Raw genomic sequence first — 18204 nt, forward strand, 5'->3', positions numbered from 1 at the left:
TGGAACTGCCAGCACAGTCTTCTGCTTTTGTTCAAAGAGAGGAAATTGGATTGGATGCAGAGGCAACAAAGGAACCTTTCGGCCACAGTTTTCTCTGATAGACCTAAATATGCTGTTTGATGCCAAGTTTTGTCCAGCTCCAGACATAAAATTTGCAACAATAAAAATGTCAACTATATTTTTATTTTTCTTATGCATATATGAGCTTTTTACTCAATCAGAAAAAGACAAGGAAGGCTGGATAGTACCTTTGGTATATATCGAAGGCGACATTAATACTGTCCTCTCATGTCAAACATATTGAGTTCCTCAATTCATCTCTCCTCAGTATGATGTCCTGAGTTCAACAAAGAAAAAAAGATGGATTTCATAATTTCAATCTTCCAAGAATGATAAATAGATTCAAATGCCTTAAATTTAAAATAAAAACATAAGACTCTGAGACAGGGCTCAAAAGAAAGTTAATGCAATGAGAAAACAATATTGAGAAGATAGAGCAAGCACCTCGATTGGGCAAATGCAAATGCTATCCTGGTTCTTGATCATAAGCTTATCATTGACATATGCAAGTTCTGTTTGTTTGACCAGTTAACCACTACAGATCCTTCTTTTGGGAAAAGTCGAGGCTGTGGCCAGGATTCTTCTTCAGTTTATTTTCCTCCATCAATTTATGTGTACCCCAAGAATCATCCCACAACCCGGATGCAGCATATATATTAGCCAAAGCAACATAATTAGAAGAATTTTTGGTATCCAAATTGAAAAGGTGTTTTGCAGCTAACTTTCCAAAAGAGATATCTCCATGAACATTAGAAGCACCAAGTATAGCTCCCCAATGCAATTCATTTGGCTGAATATTCATCTTTTGCATCATAACTAAAGCTTCCTCTAATTGACCACCTCGTGCAAGCACATCTATCATGCATGAATAGTGTTTTTCAGTTGGAGCAATATTATGTTTGCCAACCATATTATTAAGGCATTCCCAACCTTCCCTAATTAGCCCTGCATGACTACAAGCAGATAGAAGAGACAAGAATGTAACATCATTCGGCTTGAGACCCTCATATTCCATCTTCCTAAACAATGACATTGCCTCATGTACATAGCCATGCTTGGCATATCCATCAATCAAAGATGACCATGAAATGACATTCTTCTCTTCCATTTGATCAAAAGCACGAATGGCTTCCTTAAGCTCCCCACATTTGGCATACATATCGATAAGGGCATTGCCCATAACCACGTCATGAGTAGGAACGTACTTAAGTGCAAGAGCATGAATTTGTCTACCAAAGTTTAACAAAGAAGAATTAGAACACATACTAAGCATGGTACAGAGGAGATAACCATCTAGCACCATGCCACTGTGGTATATTTCACCAAAGAGATTCAAAGCATCAATATGATGATCATTGTCCTGTGCAAAGCCAGCAATCATAGCAGTGTAAGACACTAGATCCTTTACCATCATACTCCTAAATACAGTGTAGGCATACTTTGTGCTTCCACATTTTGCATACGCATCTATTAGCAGTCTACACAGCAGTTCATGTAATCCGAAGCCATGTTGTACAATAACTCCATGTATTTGGAAAACTCTGGAAAGATTACTACCTTGAGCACAGGCATTCAATAAACTCCCAAAAGTAAAGCAATCAGGTATTTTACCTAGTAATTTCAAGGGCAGCAAACATATCAGATTTAATAGTTGCCAATCAAAAACTAATTTATACTCTAAACAGGATTAAACACCTCACCTTCTTTCATCATAGACCGGAACATTCGAAATGCATCATTTACATAACCCTGAACTGCAAATCCACCAATCATTGTATTCCAGCAGACCAAATCCCTCTCAGACATCATCTGAAAGACAATACTCGCATCCTCGATACGCCCACACTTCGAATGCAGGTCAACCAATGCACTCTGTACAAACAAATTCCCAGCAAACCTACTCTTCTGCAAACACCCTTGAATTTGCTTCCCACTTCTCAAACACATCAACTTAGTACATGCCCTCAATGCACTACCATACGTAAACTGGTTACCCTTCACACCTAAATAATGCATACTCTCAAAAACCATAAGGGCATCCTTAAAGAACCCATTTTGGGAGTACCCAGATACCAAAGCAGTCCAAGATACAATATTTCTTTCAGGCATTTTATCAAACACCTTACGTGCATCCCTCATGTCACCAATTTTGCCATAGAATATGATCATCTTGTTATTCAAAGTCACATTTGAGTCAATCCCATTAACGAATAGATACTTATGTATCAAACGGCCTTCTATTCCTGCTTTTGCATCAATGCACAATTGAAGTAAATTCAAGTAAACTGAAGGGTCTGAAGGAACTGGGTTCCTGAAGATGGGTCTGAGAGCTTCATATAATTTACCCATAATTTGCAATTCTAATTCTAGTGTTTTTCCAGTAAAGTTTCAAGTCAGGAACTTGAATGAATAGACAGAATTACGTGTAAAGATATGAAATATTATGCATTGTACGTTAAAATATGCAACAATTTCGAACGATTGGAGTATTAAAGTATACAGGGGAGGTAAGAAGAAGGTTTTTGTTTAGAATGAAGAAGTCAATTGTAACTAGGAAGTAAATTTTGGACAAAAATAGAGGGCAAGGGTTTTTTAATTCTAAAAATTAAATACGAATGGTAAAATCCGCAAAATCAAAGGTGTATCTATTGGTTTACGTTCTTATTTGAGAGATCTTTCAATTGAATGTATAAGAAAAATAGTTTTAATTGTATCATGCACATGGTACAACTGGTTGTACAATAGAAATTGTTTAACAATTCACTACTATTATCATATTCAACTTATGGGTTTATAGATCATTAGTATTGTTTTCTTGTTGATTTGATTTTATACTTTGTACGTGTCAAATTCGATCAATTAAACGTCTCAACCTTTCTCATTCACATCTTTATATTATATAAAGTTATAATATATTCCATAACCTAAACACTAGAACTTGGGAATAAGATAGAATATTAAAAAAGATAGAATATCTAAAGATATTAATAAATACTACTATTCTCAAAATATTATCTTATCACTATATAATTACAAACCAACCACTAGCCCACTATTAATAAAAATCAATTTCAATATTTCATTTTGGTTTGAGCTACGTCAAGGTGGTGAGTCATCTATTTTAGAATTGATTAGGACAAGGTTACATGCAATTTAAACTTGTCTTGACCAAGCAGATGAGAGAGGTGAAAGAAGAGCATGAATGTATTCAACCAATTCATTAAGTGATTACAATTAGCCATAAACAAAGATGGTAAGCTAAGTTAATGAAGCTAATAATCCTACAAAACAATAAACAACTGGTGTTGCTTCTACTACTACTGTTAATAATGTGGGATAAGAAACTCCTCACTAGCTCATCAAGCTGCGAACTCACCTTGTGATTTTGAGGTCACGAGTTCAAGCCCTACCGATTCCCTTACCTCCTCCTCTACTCTCAAATGTTGACCTACGAAGCTAGGTTGAGTTAACCTACGAGAGGTGTCGATTCAGTACGCTATTTTATCTTACCTTAAATTCTCCACCAGCTCTGGTATTGGAATATTGCCAAGTGCCAACTTAATAGCAATTCCATTTCAGTTAATTAAAAATTGATACTTCCTACAAGTAAATGCCATTTTGAATTCAAGTCGGGTCAATTTTTCCAAATCGAAAATCACAGGTTACTCCAAACAAAAACATACAACTCTACAAGACTACAACAAGAGTGGCATTCCAATGAGAGGCCCCCGTTGGCAGCTGAAAGTGAGAGAGATAGGAAAACTGTAGAGAAGTTAGAAAATGTGAAACACTCAGTCATCACCCTTCTCTTCTTCTTCAATTTCAATTCCAAAATTGAAATTATGCAGATTCTTTCACTTTCAATTTCACCATTACCAACTTCTTCATGTCATCTTATGTTTAACCCCACTTCTCTTTCATCATCTTCATCCTCCTTCAACTGTTGTCTTTCCCCTGCTTCTGCTTCTTCTTCTGCACCTGAGTCTCAATCCAAGCTTCAATCACAACCTTCTCCAATTTCCAACCCCAAAAACAACAAGAACAACAAGATTAATGAAGAGGGTAACAATTACAACAAAAAGGGTATTTCAAAAATTCAAGTTTCAAGGCAAAAATATATCCCAGTTTCAAAATCCCAACTTCATGATGCTCTCCTCTCTTTCCTCCGTGATAATCAAGGTGGCGGCAATGGCGACGATGATAATGATGATGATTCTATTGTTTCCCATTTTGTCCTCCTCTCTTCGTAAGCATTTTTATTAGATTATATGATGTTTCTAAAACTTGATGCTTATTCTAGCTACTACCTCCGTTTCGCATTATCTGCAACAAAGGAATATTTTATATCTCACAAATAATACCCCTTTGTTGCAGATAATGCGAAACGGAGGTAATATTATTTTTGCTTACTATGAAGTGGAGTATAATTGTGTGTTTTTAATGATTGTGAGAAATATTAATGGAATGATTTTACACATTGAATGTTGAGAAGCACGGACAATTGGAATTTCATTTGGAAGTAGTGTATGGGTTTCTCTGATTTTTACTTATCTGAACTTATCAGAACTTATTACACGAAAACTAATTATACTCCGTGATTGGGTACGGAACTTATCTTAACTAATCTGAATTAGGTAAACATAATGGAGCCTAAGCTGCAATTTTCCTATATTAAGTTTCTACAAAAAAGTTTTAATAGGTAATTATTAGTTTCAATCAGTAATTGCATATAGCAAAGAAGTGAAGAACAGTAGTGAATTACTGAAGTAAACACAAGTTTCAATCAATAAATATCAATTTTGATCAATAAAAATAATTTCAATTCGGTAAAAGTTAGGTGACAGTAAGGCCTAAGTAAGTGTATTCACCAACAAAGGTACTTATTTTTTATAGTGAATACTTGCTGACCTGATTGATATTCCCACAATTCTGAAAAACATGTGTGAAATTAGAGGAGATTGTGCTCGTAAATCCCATAATTTGTCTAATTTTCAACTTTTCACTATGACTTGTAGATGTTGATATTGCTAGTTTGTTTATAGGTGCTTAGACTCAATTCTTCATGCTGAGCATAAAAGCATTTTGGAGGAAATGCGAGCTGATTACCTCTCCACTCAGTCTGTGAGACATGAGGAGGATTTTGATACATTTGGACTTGAAAGGGAAAGAGAACCTAATTCTGATGAGGGCATTGAGCTCGTTAATGGTGGAGGGAATGGGAGTGTGAAGATTAGTGGAGATGACACCGCGGATTTAGAGGAGAACCAATTGTCTTTCTTAAAAGGGCTGGACTTGATGCAGATTTTTGGTGATATCCCAAAGAATGATGACAAGAACTCCAGGTATTATAGCTAAGATATCCATTATTTATGATGATCTAGCTAACATATCCTGTATATAGTTTGCATATATTTCTACTTGAGCTAGCTACATTAAGCTACTAATAAGGGGTTATGTCCCTTTAATTCAAGTCACAAGGAAACTGATAGACTCACTCGGATGTGTGGCTCTGATTGTCATTATCGAAATCCTTGTGTTAAATATTCATGTCATTTCAATGGAGTATCAATTGTGGTTATTATCTGTTCCTGCAGTTGTATGTTTGTTACTTGTAACGAAATAAACGCCATCCTTCAGGCAACGTGAACTTACTGTGCAGTACTTCTGAAGTGGCTACAGCAACCCGTTTCCAGCGCTCATTCATGAAGCTTCTTCAAGAAGCACAATTTGAAGAGCTATCAGTGAGGGATCTGATGCTTACATCAGCATTGAACAGTGATTATCTTCTCACTTTGCCAATATATGTTGATTGGAAAAGAGCTTCTGAGTCCAAAGCAATTATATTCAGGTGATATTTCAGTATTAATGTTTGCATGCATACTCAAATAAAGCTCTTTAACTGTCAAAGCATATTACTTTTCTACATCATTTCCAGTTATCACATATAGGCAGCCTTATGGGCTCTCTCTCATACTTTGATGGAGACTGATTGGCCTACCACCCTTTTTTTTTTTTTTGGAAACATGACCTACCACTTTACTACAAATAAGACATTTGATTTAGTTCTTTGTAATCAAAAGTTGAGATGTTGCCAATAATGACTCCTTTAGCTCTCTTGTAAATTTATGAAGTATTTATTTTTAGGCAATGTACTTTAGTAAAGATGATTCATCTGAAGTGAGATGATTTGTCAACACAAAAACGATTAACTATAAATTGAACCTATCAGGCTTAAATTTCTATGTGTTGGTTGGCACTTAGCAATACTTCCCACTTTCCATTCCAATCCAGTAGCTGCCACTTCTTTTATCAGATCAAAGAATGAACAAATTGTTTCTAGCTGTCTTGTTAATGCTAAGCCTATATTCTTGCAACATTAATATACAGGGCATCTATTGCTTTAGTAGTTTAGTTGTCCTTACAGTCCCCTTATTGAGTCTTTTTATCCCATTTGTATAACTCCTATGGCTGTTCAGTTGTTTGTATTACATTATTATTCCAGCTCTAGTCTATAGCCCAACAACAATGTCAACATTCTCACAGCTTATGTCTTCTAGTTACGTCTTCCTTTTTCACTTAGCTTGTTGCATCAAACTCTTTTGTTGACACCTATTGTATCATATCTGAAGACCTTTGATTAGAAAGCTGCTGCATTGGCAAAGTGACAAGTGGTAGATTCCAGGATTAATAGAGTTCTAGTTACAAAAATCATGATTCATCTCAATCCTATTGAATGGTAATTCTCAATCTTAATGACAACATTGGGCTACTATTTCTGGAACCATACATGAGTGTGGCGGATGTATATTATTGTTAATTTGTTACCAACCTTATGGGTCTTTCCTATAAGCTCTGAACCAAAACGGGAAAAGAATAAAATTTGATTTTTTATTTTTTTTTGCATGCTTTTCTTTGAATTAGAACTTTATTCATAAATAACAATTATATGCATATCCAGGCGGGGCTATGGTACTGAAAAGCAGAAAGGTTTGCTCATAGTTGAAAAGCTTGATTATCTACAATCAAAGGTTTTGCAAGGAATTTTCGGCCTTGTATCAAAACCACTGCTGACTGTTGGACTTTGGATTAAAAAGGTACTTCGATTTTCATTTGTCTAATTTATAGTTCTTTAAGACTCTTATAGTCATCTCCCTCCCTTAAAATGCATATTATTTCAACTATATGTGCATATTTTGATTTTCGTGCTAACAATATTGTTCATTTGTTCGGTTATCTGGAAGAACTAAAGTATGCACATCGTATTTTTTTTTTCCTGTCAAAAAAAAAAAAAAAAATGCTTCCAATCTCATTTATCCTTATAAGTGAAGAGAGGACTAATGAAAATTAACCGAGCTAAATAAGCAAGCCGATAAACGATGAATTTTATATTAACCAAGGCAGCTTGTGGTGATCTTGAGTAAAATAAAAAATAAAAATAAAAAAATAAAAATTGATGGTAGGAGTGCATGACTAAATTGATAATTAAAGGGGAAATTACCACTCAGTTGGCCTCCCAGCATCTCATGGGGTCCGTGGGAAGCACCTAGGTCAATGTCCTTTCCCAGTATAGAAAAGTAAAAAATTCTCCAAAAGTGAAGGTTGTAATACATGAAATTTGACCAATTTTGGAGAATTCGGGACCCGATTTTGAAAAATCAAGTGATGTTAGGGGGTGCACCTCAAACTCATAAAAGATTGTTTGGAACCCTATATGACCACTAGTAGGTCTAGTAATGGCCTTTGATGGCCTCAAGTCAATAACTGAAGTGCCTTGAACTGACTAGATTGATAATTAAAAGGCAAATAGGATGGTTCTAATCACCCAAGTGGCCTCCCGAGATCCCGTGGGATTCATGGGAAACACCTTATCCTCTTTCCTTTCCGGGTCCGGAAAAATCAAAATTTCTTCAAATTTGAAGGCTATAATCCATGCTTTCGGACCAATCTTGAGAAAATTTTCCAAAACAACAGTGGAAGTGGAGGGTATCTCGAGGGGTCAAAATAATTAATTTGGAACCACAACAAGTCTGCTAATAGGTCTATAAAGTCCCAAGAATGAGTTTGGTTCAATTGGATGGCTATTTTTTAAATCTATTGTGGTGCTAGTCAGGAGGTTCCAATCACCAACTAGGCATCAAAAGTCCTATTAAGGTGTTGAAGTCCTTCATTGAGTAATACCACCCACCTTTGTTAATGCATGTGTTGTTTATATGTTGGTGTGAGTGTGTTACACCATTATGAGTGTGTTACACCATTATTACCATTGTTGATTTTGATTGTTACCAATAGTTCGAAGTATAGGAATTTCTCAATTTCATCTCTTGTTGTGTTGTATGACAATGTGACTGCAAAAGGCAGTAGTTTGCGTGTTATGCTTCTTGAGATTTCTAAATTCTCTAATACAATGTGTTTACTGAAATTTTAAACAGAAAAGTTATGTGTGGCTTTGTTGTGTTATCTTTCATTGTTTTTCCTTCTAGACGGTCTATTAATGGAATTTCCTTCTGCAGACCATTCAACTAGCCAATGAGAATGAAGATATTCAGCTTTGGATCAAGAGAGTCCAGCTCAAGTTCAAAGAGACTTCCCTATTCCAGCAGCCACATATTTCTAATACAACAACCTCAGACGATTTCCCAAAATATGACCAGGATTTAGACAGGGACTTGCCTATCTGGTTGGCTGCACAAGAGGCTGTGAGTCGTTATGAAGGCTTCTTATCATCAATAGGACCTCGTAGTAGGTTACTGAGGAAGTTTCTAACGTGGGTTGGAGTTCTACCACCAACACCAGAAGTTCCATTTGAGTTTGATTCTGAAAACGTTGCTGCTACTGAGCCTCACTTAAGGTATGTCTAAGTTAAAGTCTCCCTCTTCACAGTCATAAGTGTCCGCGAGAATGTGTGATATAGGAAGCAATTGTTCATTATATTCATGTTCTTATGATTTTTCGGGGGTTACAATGACAATAACTGAAGGGTTTTTCACAGGCCAGTGCTACTATCTAGAATCACTCTCAATGATATATGGAAACCTGCTACAAGAAAATTTTGCGGGAACAACGTATGGAAAATGTTGAGAGTTGGCTTTTCTATTATTTTCTCTCGATCAATCATACAGGTATATTACTAATCTTCAAAATTACTATTAGTGTCCGAAAGCTGACATTCTTGCTTCTCTACCACCAAATTAGTGCTGTTCTTGTAATATTTAAACTGAATTTCTGAATTGTAGATAGGAGCTATAGATCAATCAACTATTAATATTATTCTGGTGTCTGTTATCCTAGGAACCTGCATTTCAGGAATTGATTTTACTGTACACTGAGGAGACTGGAGATACGAAGATTTCTTCATTGCAATTAAAGATTTATGAGAAAATTCCAGTACCAGATTTACCGGTAACATTTATAACCTAGTGATGAACTATTTTTTTCATCATGCAAAGTACAAATTCCATCCATTTTTAATTTTGATTTATGTTGTTCTGTCTTAATATGTCTGCCCTTATATTTTACCTCCACTCTGTAGTAATTGCAATTTCAACTGATACATACTGGTCATTGAACTCTTCTTAATATGTGTGTTATCAACTAGGACTGTCAAAGTGAAATTAATGGGTATTTATTAGCTTTCTGTTTCTATGTTCAATCTGTCTTAGCATTTTCATGATAATCTTGCGCAGGTCATTTTTCCTCACAAAAAGCTATCATTTCGCATACTGGACACGGTAAGGACCATGCAATATATTTTTAACTTGTAATAAGGTTTTATACACATGTAGTTTCAAGCTTCTTTGCATAAATTATTTTAAAATTTGACTGGCATGAAGTTGTGAGTTGTGCGGTTGTGCCTGTAGGATCTGGCTCCATTGATAGCCTCTGATGTCAAATTACTTGCCCTTCTCTGCATTTGCCAAAAAAAAAAAAAAAACAATATTTATGTCAAACAGTTCAAGTAATTTTCATAAATGGATTCAACATTCAACAATGAAAGTTCAGATTACTTGGGCCCTATATAAGAGCAGTTTATGAATTGAAAATTTTCCTTTTACTTCTGTTACTCACTACTTTGACTCTCTTTTATAAGATGATGGTTGTTTTTAAAGTTTTGTTACGTTGTAATATACTTAAGTTTTTTCCACAGATATATACTTAAGCTACTGTTTGGTGTAAGGATACCCCTGGGCCTTTCCTTTCATTGATTGTGTTATGTTAATGTACTCGTCACAAAATTCGTTCTACATTATCCTGCAATTGATGAGTTAAATCTTGGTTGCCCAATTCACATATTATAAATATTTGTTAGGATCAGTTGGTCAGTACTCAGTACTTTACCATTCAACTATATGGATGAAACTTTAGGCAAGTATTCTCAATTCTTCCTGATGAAGTTGGCACTCCAAAGTTAGCATGTGCCATGAATTTTTTTCTATCAATCTCCTTTATTCGTAACTTCTTACTGATGAAGTTGGTCACTGCTTATCAGCTGCCAACAGTTATTTCCATATTGATCTAGTTCTATCATTATCTAGGTTCTATCAATATCCAGCCGACAAAATCATATAGTACATAATGTGGATTTGATATAGGGATAGCATCCTTCGTTGTGTATCTTCGTTGTGTATTATGCTAGGTTTGCCTTGCCAGTTGTGGAATTAGAGCCTGAAACAAGGTCCACTTGTTCCATATTCACAATGGTGAAATCTATCTGATTTTCCGAATAATTTAGCTTTTTTGGGGTAGAGAACTGCAACTATTTGTTTCCTAGGAGTAATAAAAGTTCTTTTATGGAAGACCTTTTGGCTGTCGTGCATGGTAACCTATCTGATATCTTGAACTTCATTTGAAGGTACGCTTGGATGTTGCCACAATTGTAGGACTTCTGGCTTACTTCATCAATTACAGATTTGAGGATGCCTTGTCTTCTCCGTATGTTTTTCGAGCTTTTGGTATTTTTTGTTCTGAAGATTTCCTACATGAACAATAACTTTCATGTCTACTAATATGCAAAGCTTTTCTGCAAGATTTATAAATCTTTTAATATAGTAGTTATCATTCCTCAAGCACAAATAACCACCTGTTTCCTCAGTTCTTGAAGTCAAGCTTTGCAATAGAGAAGACATCTGAATGAGTGAGTTCCTGGTCAGTTGGTTAAGCCTGTTGTCCAGTTACCCGTGAGGCCGTGATTATGCTTGCCTCTTCCTGGTGATGCTGAGATTGAGTCCTAATGGAATGGCTCTAGATATGCTATATTCCTTCTAATTACAGTATACTTCAAGAGCCCCCTATTATTTAATGACTGGTGTATCTCTGTACTGTCGTGTGTTATTGTCTGAAACCTGCTCCTTGGAACACCATATAGTCTGCAACTAACATGTAATCGGCCTGATGCAAGGCCACTTATCCGTATTTTCCATGTCAAAACATATAGTTCAAGCTGAGCCCCGTTTGTGGAAACCTTCATCTCATCTAAGAATCCCTTTCCCTTTTCTGTATATCAATCCAAACTTATTAACTATATTTTACCACCTTTGACCCTTTTCTGCTTCTGTTACATACCATCAGTAAGTTCTTGAGCCCTGTGTAACTTCATTCTCAGGTCAGATTTACTGCTAGATGTCATTGCTGTGAGCGCCCTCATCATTTTTGTTACGCGTGTAGCACTTGGATACAAACAGACACGGGATAGATATGAGGTAAGATTGCTGAGTTACTCTTTGTTGATATCAGATAGAGGGAAAGACATTGCATGATCAAACTCCCTCCTTTCCAATCGTGGTTATTAATTCTTTTTTAAACAGCTTCTCGTCAACAGGGCATTGTATGAAAAAACTTTGGCTAGTGGGTTTGGCTCTGTTTATTTTCTCCTAGATGCTTCAGAACAACAGCAAGTGAGCAGATAGAATATTTTTTTCATGATATATTTCCATTATAATTCCTTTTAGAACACACTAAATGGTTTGATACACTTTTAACTTTTTCTTATTTATACCTATGATCAGTACAAGGAATGCGTTTTGGCCTATGGGATCCTACTCGAAGCAGAAAAAATTCAGGTCCTCCCTTTCATTAGTTCTACTTGTACATCTTATTGCCCCTGCTTTGTTCACGTTCTTGAATTATGTTTCTATTAATGAGAATTCATACGCTTGGCTGTCACTAGCAACTAATAACCAAAATGTTTTAGTACCTAATGATCTTTCACATCTATTAGCATTGCTCAGACTCAAATGTTAAAATTATGCCTGTTCTAACTTAACTAGAACTTACAACTTTGAACTGCAGTTTCCCACTCGCACATCCCTCGGAGAAGAGTGTGAGAAATTTTTGTACAGCAAGTTCAAAGAGAAGGTATGAACTGAATATATGATTTGCGTGCCTGTTCCATAACATTTTAAAGTTACAAACTCATACGAAGTAATACATTATGAGCAAATTGTTGCAGGTAAAGATGCCAATTGACAAAGCTGTAGATATGTTGATAAATTTTGGTCTCATAGTTGAAAAGAAAATCGATGGCCAAAATGTGTTGCAAGTTATTCCGTGCTCCATGGCATATGATGCCCTAAGAAAACGTTGGGATTGCCTGTTGCTATAGATTTTGGCTGTATCACGCCTGATTTTGTAGAATTTTTTGCACAGGTTGTAATCTTGTATATTTGGTTGCTTACTCCACAAACATCATTATTGTATATTATATTACCAGGCTTAGATTAGTCTTCATACTATTTCAAAATTCTTATCTAAATATATTAGCCTTTTTAGTACTCCTTCCATTCCAAAATAGATGTACTACTATTAGTGCTGTATACATAAGATTAAACCGTCAAAAAGGTACTTGTTACAATTATTCATCAATAATCCACATTGGCAGATATGTGTCAAAAAATGAACTGATATTAACCCTCATTGAATAGGATCACAGACAGCTGCTCAGTGTAAATGAAACTTTTGGACTGGGTGGCTAGGCAAGCAATACAATCAGCATTTACAACTAAATACATACTGTATGGCTTCGCCACTTCGCTCAAGTTCTGATTGACCAAATTTAGCTCAAGCTCTGATTGACCAAGTTAAGATAGCCAAGACAGTGGCTAAACCTTTTCTGGTTGGCTAGTTGATACAGAGATGAAGTAAAACTGCTTTGATAAAATTTGAAATTTAACGGATAGAAACGTTATCAAAATTTAAGAAAACAGAAGTCCAAATCTGATAAGAAAAACAGCATAATCATATTTTTCATATAAAAGTTAGGAGCCAACAAAGTTCTCTTTAGCCAGGCAAAGATAAGAATCACTTCAGATTTGTAACGAAAAAGGACAAATTCAAAATCATTGCTATAGAGCTGCGGATGAAACTCAATCTGGCTTGGTAAAACTAACTTGCCTCCAGTCACAATACACATTGCTTAACTAATTGTTTGAAGAAGATTCAGCAAAATTGCTAAATTAAACAAAAAGGGGGGGCAAGAGGAAGCAGAAATATTTTTTAAAAATAAAACGAGACACAAAATCATCTAACAGATCAAGACTTCTGCTCTTCCTCTGCAGTTGCTTCGAAGGTCTCACCAGCAACAAGCTCGGGAACATCATCATCGTCATCCTCAGCAACATTAGCTCCAGTTCCATCGGCATTAGCATTAGGTGCCCTGTTCTGGAACTGCTCGGCCAACTTCCTCAAATTGTCCAAGTTATCAGGTCCTGAGATATCAGAGCATGGGTATTAGAAAATAAACTATAAATAGATTAGTAGATGAGAACAATCTTCAGGAAAAGGATAGGACTATTAAACACTTACCCAATTGATTGATGATTCCGGGAAGGATATCTTGCAATTCTGATAGACAAAAGCAACTCAATCAGTTAGAAAGCCAGGTAACTTGTATTGTATTTACTTAACAGTGAAAAAATGAAATTCAACCAGCGAAATATGACATTAAAAATAGAGGAAAGAAAAGTTCGTACTCTTGGTTTGTGGTGTACCACTTACAACCCAGGTATTAGCAGCAATCGATGCTTGAACTGTGAAAGAAGAAGAATAATCATATCAGCAAAAGGAACAAACAATAGACCAATAAGTTGACCATATCAACAAATCCTTAATTCATATGCTTCATCAAACAGATCGACTAACCTTTAGGGTTAACAAACTGTATAACTTGATCATCCTTGAAGATATTCACTTCCTCGATTTGAGGGATAACGTTCACACCTATTCTTTTCAAGGTACTCTGCAACCTTTTGTCATCTGTGGTGGTAGTTTTGTGGACGGCCTTCTTCTTTCTGCAATCACCAACACATATAATCTTAGAAAAAATTTGAATGTGATATATCCATACATGAAAGATAATTAGCAGATAAAAGGCCCAAAAGGCTAACAAACAAGTAATTTCACATTAAACAGTTCATTGGGAATTCGCAAAACTACGCCATCCCACACAAGTATGTTAAGATCCTAATCATGAATAGAAACGACATTTTATAACTCTCCAAAACCTACAAGAAAACTTCAGTAATGAAGGCAGCAAAGAGCTGGGATAAATGACAGACGAGTTCAACACTACACCAACAGAACAAATGAATAATAATGACATATACAATTATACAGACACAGTTAATCACCCAACCAGGTTTCTCATCCAAGTGATGTATGCAGAGTTATTAGTCTCAAATGGAATTTCTACAACACATCATTAATAACAGGCATTTCTATAACTACTGACACATTTAAACACAATTCTAGCTAAAATTCAGCAGCAAGCCAAAGCAAAACTCATACCTTCTCACGCTACCCTTTCCACCAGTGCGGACCGCACCGGCCATCTTCTTGAGCTTCTCGACATTCATCTAAAGAAAGAAGCAACAAATAAGTTCCAGTAATCAACTGACACTTAAAGCTCACAATTAACATACCATCTAGTTAAAACCCTAATTTTCTTTAAGCAGCCAATATTTCGCAATCCAAGCTACTTAGCAAACCAATACAGATAACACTGTTACCCAAAAATGATATTAAAACAACATACAGCAATCCCTCAACAAAATCACGTAAAAATCTCAATTTACAAACAAATCTAACCAACATTTCAAAATAATGTACACAATTTGTGCTTTAAACATTAAATTAACCCAGAAATGCAGCTAAAACTGCCTTAAAACATCATATAATCAAAAGTTTAAGCATTTTTATATTTTACACATCAATTCTTTAAATCCAATAAAATATTACAAGTAAATGAAGATTCAATAAAACAAAAAAGACAATAATTGCAGATTATAATAACACAACGAAAAACCCTAATCTAAAAAAACCACAATCAATACCGTCCAATAAACAAAAACATCATCCATGTTAATGAAAATCAATTAACAACACAGAAAAACCACTCTAAAACCCTAAAAATCAACAAATTACTAATGAGATTTTATAAAACCCTAAGCTTGAAACAGATTCATTAAAACCCTAATCCAACAAAAAAAACAAATCGATGAAATGGTACAAAAATGAGAAAAATGAAAATTAATGAATGAAGAACAATACCTTAAAGAAGATGAAGAAATGGAGATGAGAGGAGAGAGAAAGAGGTGGACGGCGGTTGCCGCTGAACAAAGGACTAGGGTCGAGGAGAGAGAAAATGAAAGAAAAAAAGGGGTTTAAAGAGAAGAGTGAGTGTGTGAGGCTATTTCTACTTATCTCATAATCTTCTTCATTTTATATCTCTCTTTCTCATCCTACGGTTCATATTGACTCCCATTTTACTCTTCTCTTTCTCTTTTGGTCAGCCCAAACCCCATTTTTGTTTCTGGCCCAAATGTAATTGATAACTTATTCATAGCCCATATACTTTTTTATATAAATAATGTTTTTTTAGGAAAAAAAAAAAAAAAAGTTTAAATGTTGTATAAAACTTAATAGTGTGTGACCCGGGCGATGCTCGGGTTGCTAGTTTGTACTTGTTGGTTTCGAGTTTAAATCTTGCTATAGACATTTTTTAGTTGCCAAACTCAATCATTACATATTGGAAACAAATAGTATTATAAAACATCAATTAACGTATCTAAGTTAACTATAATTTTGTTAGATAAAAAAATACAATTAATAAATGGCTAAGATGGTAAGACTTGTTGGTCTTGAGTTCAATTCTTGTTATAAGCATTTTTTAGATGCAAACCTAATCCATGTTGTGAAGGTGACATGTCATGTTTATAGTGACATGTGGCACATATTGCTGACATGTCAAACTTAAAAAAGGCGACACGTGGAACATATTCTGTTTTAGGAACGCTTTTTAATATATAAGTATAGATAGATTCATTAATTGTATATCACTATTATCATGGCTAGCTACTCTGTATATTTTATTTGGAAAACATTTTCACATAGTTTTGTATGTGGCAGGTCGCAACCTGGGTTAGGTTACTTGGTTAGAGATTACTCGGTCGGTCAAGGATTACTCGATCAATCAAAGTACTCGGTCGGTCAAGGGTTACTCGATCAATCAAAGTACTCGGTCAGGGGTTTGATGAGTGTCAACCGGCCACATAGAAAACGGCAAAACGCGCTGTACAATTTAAGGCGTTAAAAAAAACACACACACACAACCTTAAATTGAGATGTTAATTTAAGTGCCTTTTCAAAATAATGTGTTAAGATATTTGTATTATGTATGTAAATAATCTTAATTATATAATTAAAGTAATTTTAGATATATAGTAACTTATATTTTTAGAATAAATTTTTTAACACCTTTTAATTTCAACACCTTATCAATTTCATTATTACCCTTTTGATTTCAATTTAATTATCAATTTAATAATTACATGTATCGTTGTCAAATGTCCTAAACACAGCCTATAAAATTTACATCAAAAGCTAACAAATAGATTTTAAAAAATAAAAAATAAAAAGAACCACAACAATAGTAAATGTACAATTTATTATGTATGTATCAAACAAGTTTTCGTGCTTTCTTTATATCGTTGTTTAATACGTAGTATAACTTTTTTATACTACCTCCGGTCCAAGTTAGTTGCAACTTTGGGGTATTATTTGTGAGATATAAAATATTCTAAAGTTGCAACTAACTTGGACCGGAGGTAGTAAAAGATTTTTATAAATAAAAATATTAGGTTGCGAGTGAGAAAACATGAGTAACAAGTATTAATCACTTTTTATGCGTGCGAAACTATTTAATAATATAATTATGTATAACTAATGAAATTAATGAACCCTTATTTTCATTTGGTCTCTCGTCTCTTTTCTAGGGTTTTAATTTTCTTGGCCGTTTACGCCAGAAATAGTCTAATTTCTTTGGAAACCCTTCTTCATTGATTCAATTTAGTTTTTGTTTCGTTTTACGTTTTGGTTTGTTTTGTTCTCTCCATTTGTGACAGTCTGTCCCAATTTTCTGGGTTTTTACCAATTTTCTGGGATTTTGATTCTCATCCATAAATGGGAATTTTATTTTTAGGGTTCTTATAATAATCGGGAAGGAAATTTGGATTCCTATGGGTATGGGATTTGTCATCAACTGGTTGATCAAAACATTAGCGCAGATTGCGAAGGTCTCACTTGGAAAGATGCAAAGACATCGAAAATCATTGCTCGCGTCAAGCTTGAAGCGGTGGAGTATGAGCTATGACAAATATGCATATTAATTATGATTTTGATTGTAAAAGTTATGATATTTTCTCTAAATCTGTGGTTTACAGGTCTTTATTATTATAGATGTCGTATGGCTATTATTTATTTTTGTTTTTTTTTGTGATTATTTAATGATATTAATGCTTCCCGTTTTTAAACAAAAAAAACAAAAAAAAAAAACAAAAAGAAAAAAAAAAGAAGAAGAAGAAGAAGAAAGAAAAAGAGTTGATGTCTAGAATATACACATTGACAAAAATCTAATTCATGGTATTATACATCAATATGTACATACGAGTAAGAAAATACATTTGAAATGTGATTACTGACATATTTGTTTGTGCCTATTTTATAAGGTAAGAACGTGACAAGTGGAACAATCTCAAGAAATTATTCTTTATAAATAATACTGTATTACAAGTCCTATCATCAATTAGGATTCCTTGCAGTATTCAAAAATTACAACTCTTTCTTTCATTCATAGTGTGAGTACCATTAATCTTT

General features: G+C 34.6%; 3 protein-coding genes across 3 annotated transcripts; 1 reads left to right on the forward strand and 2 right to left on the reverse strand.

Moving 5' to 3' along the window:
- Positions 1–509: 509 nt before the first annotated feature.
- Positions 510–2409, reverse strand: LOC145615596 (pentatricopeptide repeat-containing protein At3g20730-like). Its single transcript, XM_081670671.1, has 2 exons — positions 1761–2409; positions 510–1671 (listed from the first exon to the last, which is right to left on the reverse strand). The coding sequence occupies exons 1-2, from the start codon at positions 2407–2409 to the stop codon at positions 596–598; spliced, it is 1725 nt and encodes a 574-aa protein (XP_081526797.1). The 3' UTR covers positions 510–595.
- Positions 2410–3784: 1375 nt separating this feature from the next.
- On the forward strand, positions 3785–12910 carry LOC145614090 (uncharacterized). Its single transcript, XM_081669088.1, has 14 exons — positions 3785–4306; positions 5103–5402; positions 5720–5908; positions 7019–7154; positions 8571–8908; positions 9050–9179; positions 9349–9459; positions 9744–9788; positions 10910–10989; positions 11660–11756; positions 11862–11951; positions 12063–12116; positions 12346–12411; positions 12506–12910. Exons 1-14 carry the CDS (start codon positions 3903–3905, stop codon positions 12656–12658), a joined length of 2193 nt encoding a protein of 730 aa, XP_081525214.1. The 5' UTR covers positions 3785–3902; the 3' UTR covers positions 12659–12910.
- Positions 12911–13270: 360 nt separating this feature from the next.
- LOC145614218 (nascent polypeptide-associated complex subunit beta-like) lies at positions 13271–15749 on the reverse strand. Its single transcript, XM_081669238.1, has 6 exons — positions 15601–15749; positions 14839–14906; positions 14194–14342; positions 14025–14081; positions 13858–13896; positions 13271–13760 (listed from the first exon to the last, which is right to left on the reverse strand). Exons 2-6 carry the CDS (start codon positions 14904–14906, stop codon positions 13585–13587), a joined length of 489 nt encoding a protein of 162 aa, XP_081525364.1. The 5' UTR covers positions 15601–15749; the 3' UTR covers positions 13271–13584.
- Positions 15750–18204: the final 2455 nt, after the last annotated feature.

Source organism: Chenopodium album, chromosome 25 (genome assembly GCF_948465745.1).
Source record: "Chenopodium album chromosome 25, dcCheAlbu1.1, whole genome shotgun sequence".
NCBI classification, from domain to species: Eukaryota; Viridiplantae; Streptophyta; class Magnoliopsida; order Caryophyllales; family Amaranthaceae; genus Chenopodium; species Chenopodium album.

What these genes read in the sequence shown, in the direction of transcription:
- LOC145615596 (XM_081670671.1), bottom strand. Translation starts at nt 2,409, where the DNA reads ATGGGTAAATTATATGAAGCTCTCAGACCCATCTTCAGGAACCCAGTT. An exon ending in CCGGTCTATGATGAAAGAAG is followed by an intron (nt 1,672 to 1,760) that starts GTGAGGTGTTTA and finishes TGAAATTACTAG; the next exon opens with GTAAAATACCTGATTGCTTT.
- LOC145614090 (XM_081669088.1), top strand. Translation starts at nt 3,903, where the DNA reads ATGCAGATTCTTTCACTTTCAATTTCACCATTACCAACTTCTTCATGT. An exon ending in AATGATGACAAGAACTCCAG is followed by an intron (nt 5,403 to 5,719) that starts GTATTATAGCTA and finishes CTTACTGTGCAG; the next exon opens with TACTTCTGAAGTGGCTACAG. An exon ending in GCTACTGAGCCTCACTTAAG is followed by an intron (nt 8,909 to 9,049) that starts GTATGTCTAAGT and finishes GGTTTTTCACAG; the next exon opens with GCCAGTGCTACTATCTAGAA.
- LOC145614218 (XM_081669238.1), bottom strand. Translation starts at nt 14,906, where the DNA reads ATGAATGTCGAGAAGCTCAAGAAGATGGCCGGTGCGGTCCGCACTGGT. An exon ending in GGAAAGGGTAGCGTGAGAAG is followed by an intron (nt 14,343 to 14,838) that starts GTATGAGTTTTG and finishes TGGTGATTGCAG; the next exon opens with AAAGAAGAAGGCCGTCCACA. An exon ending in TGGTACACCACAAACCAAGA is followed by an intron (nt 13,897 to 14,024) that starts GTACGAACTTTT and finishes TTTGTCTATCAG; the next exon opens with AATTGCAAGATATCCTTCCC.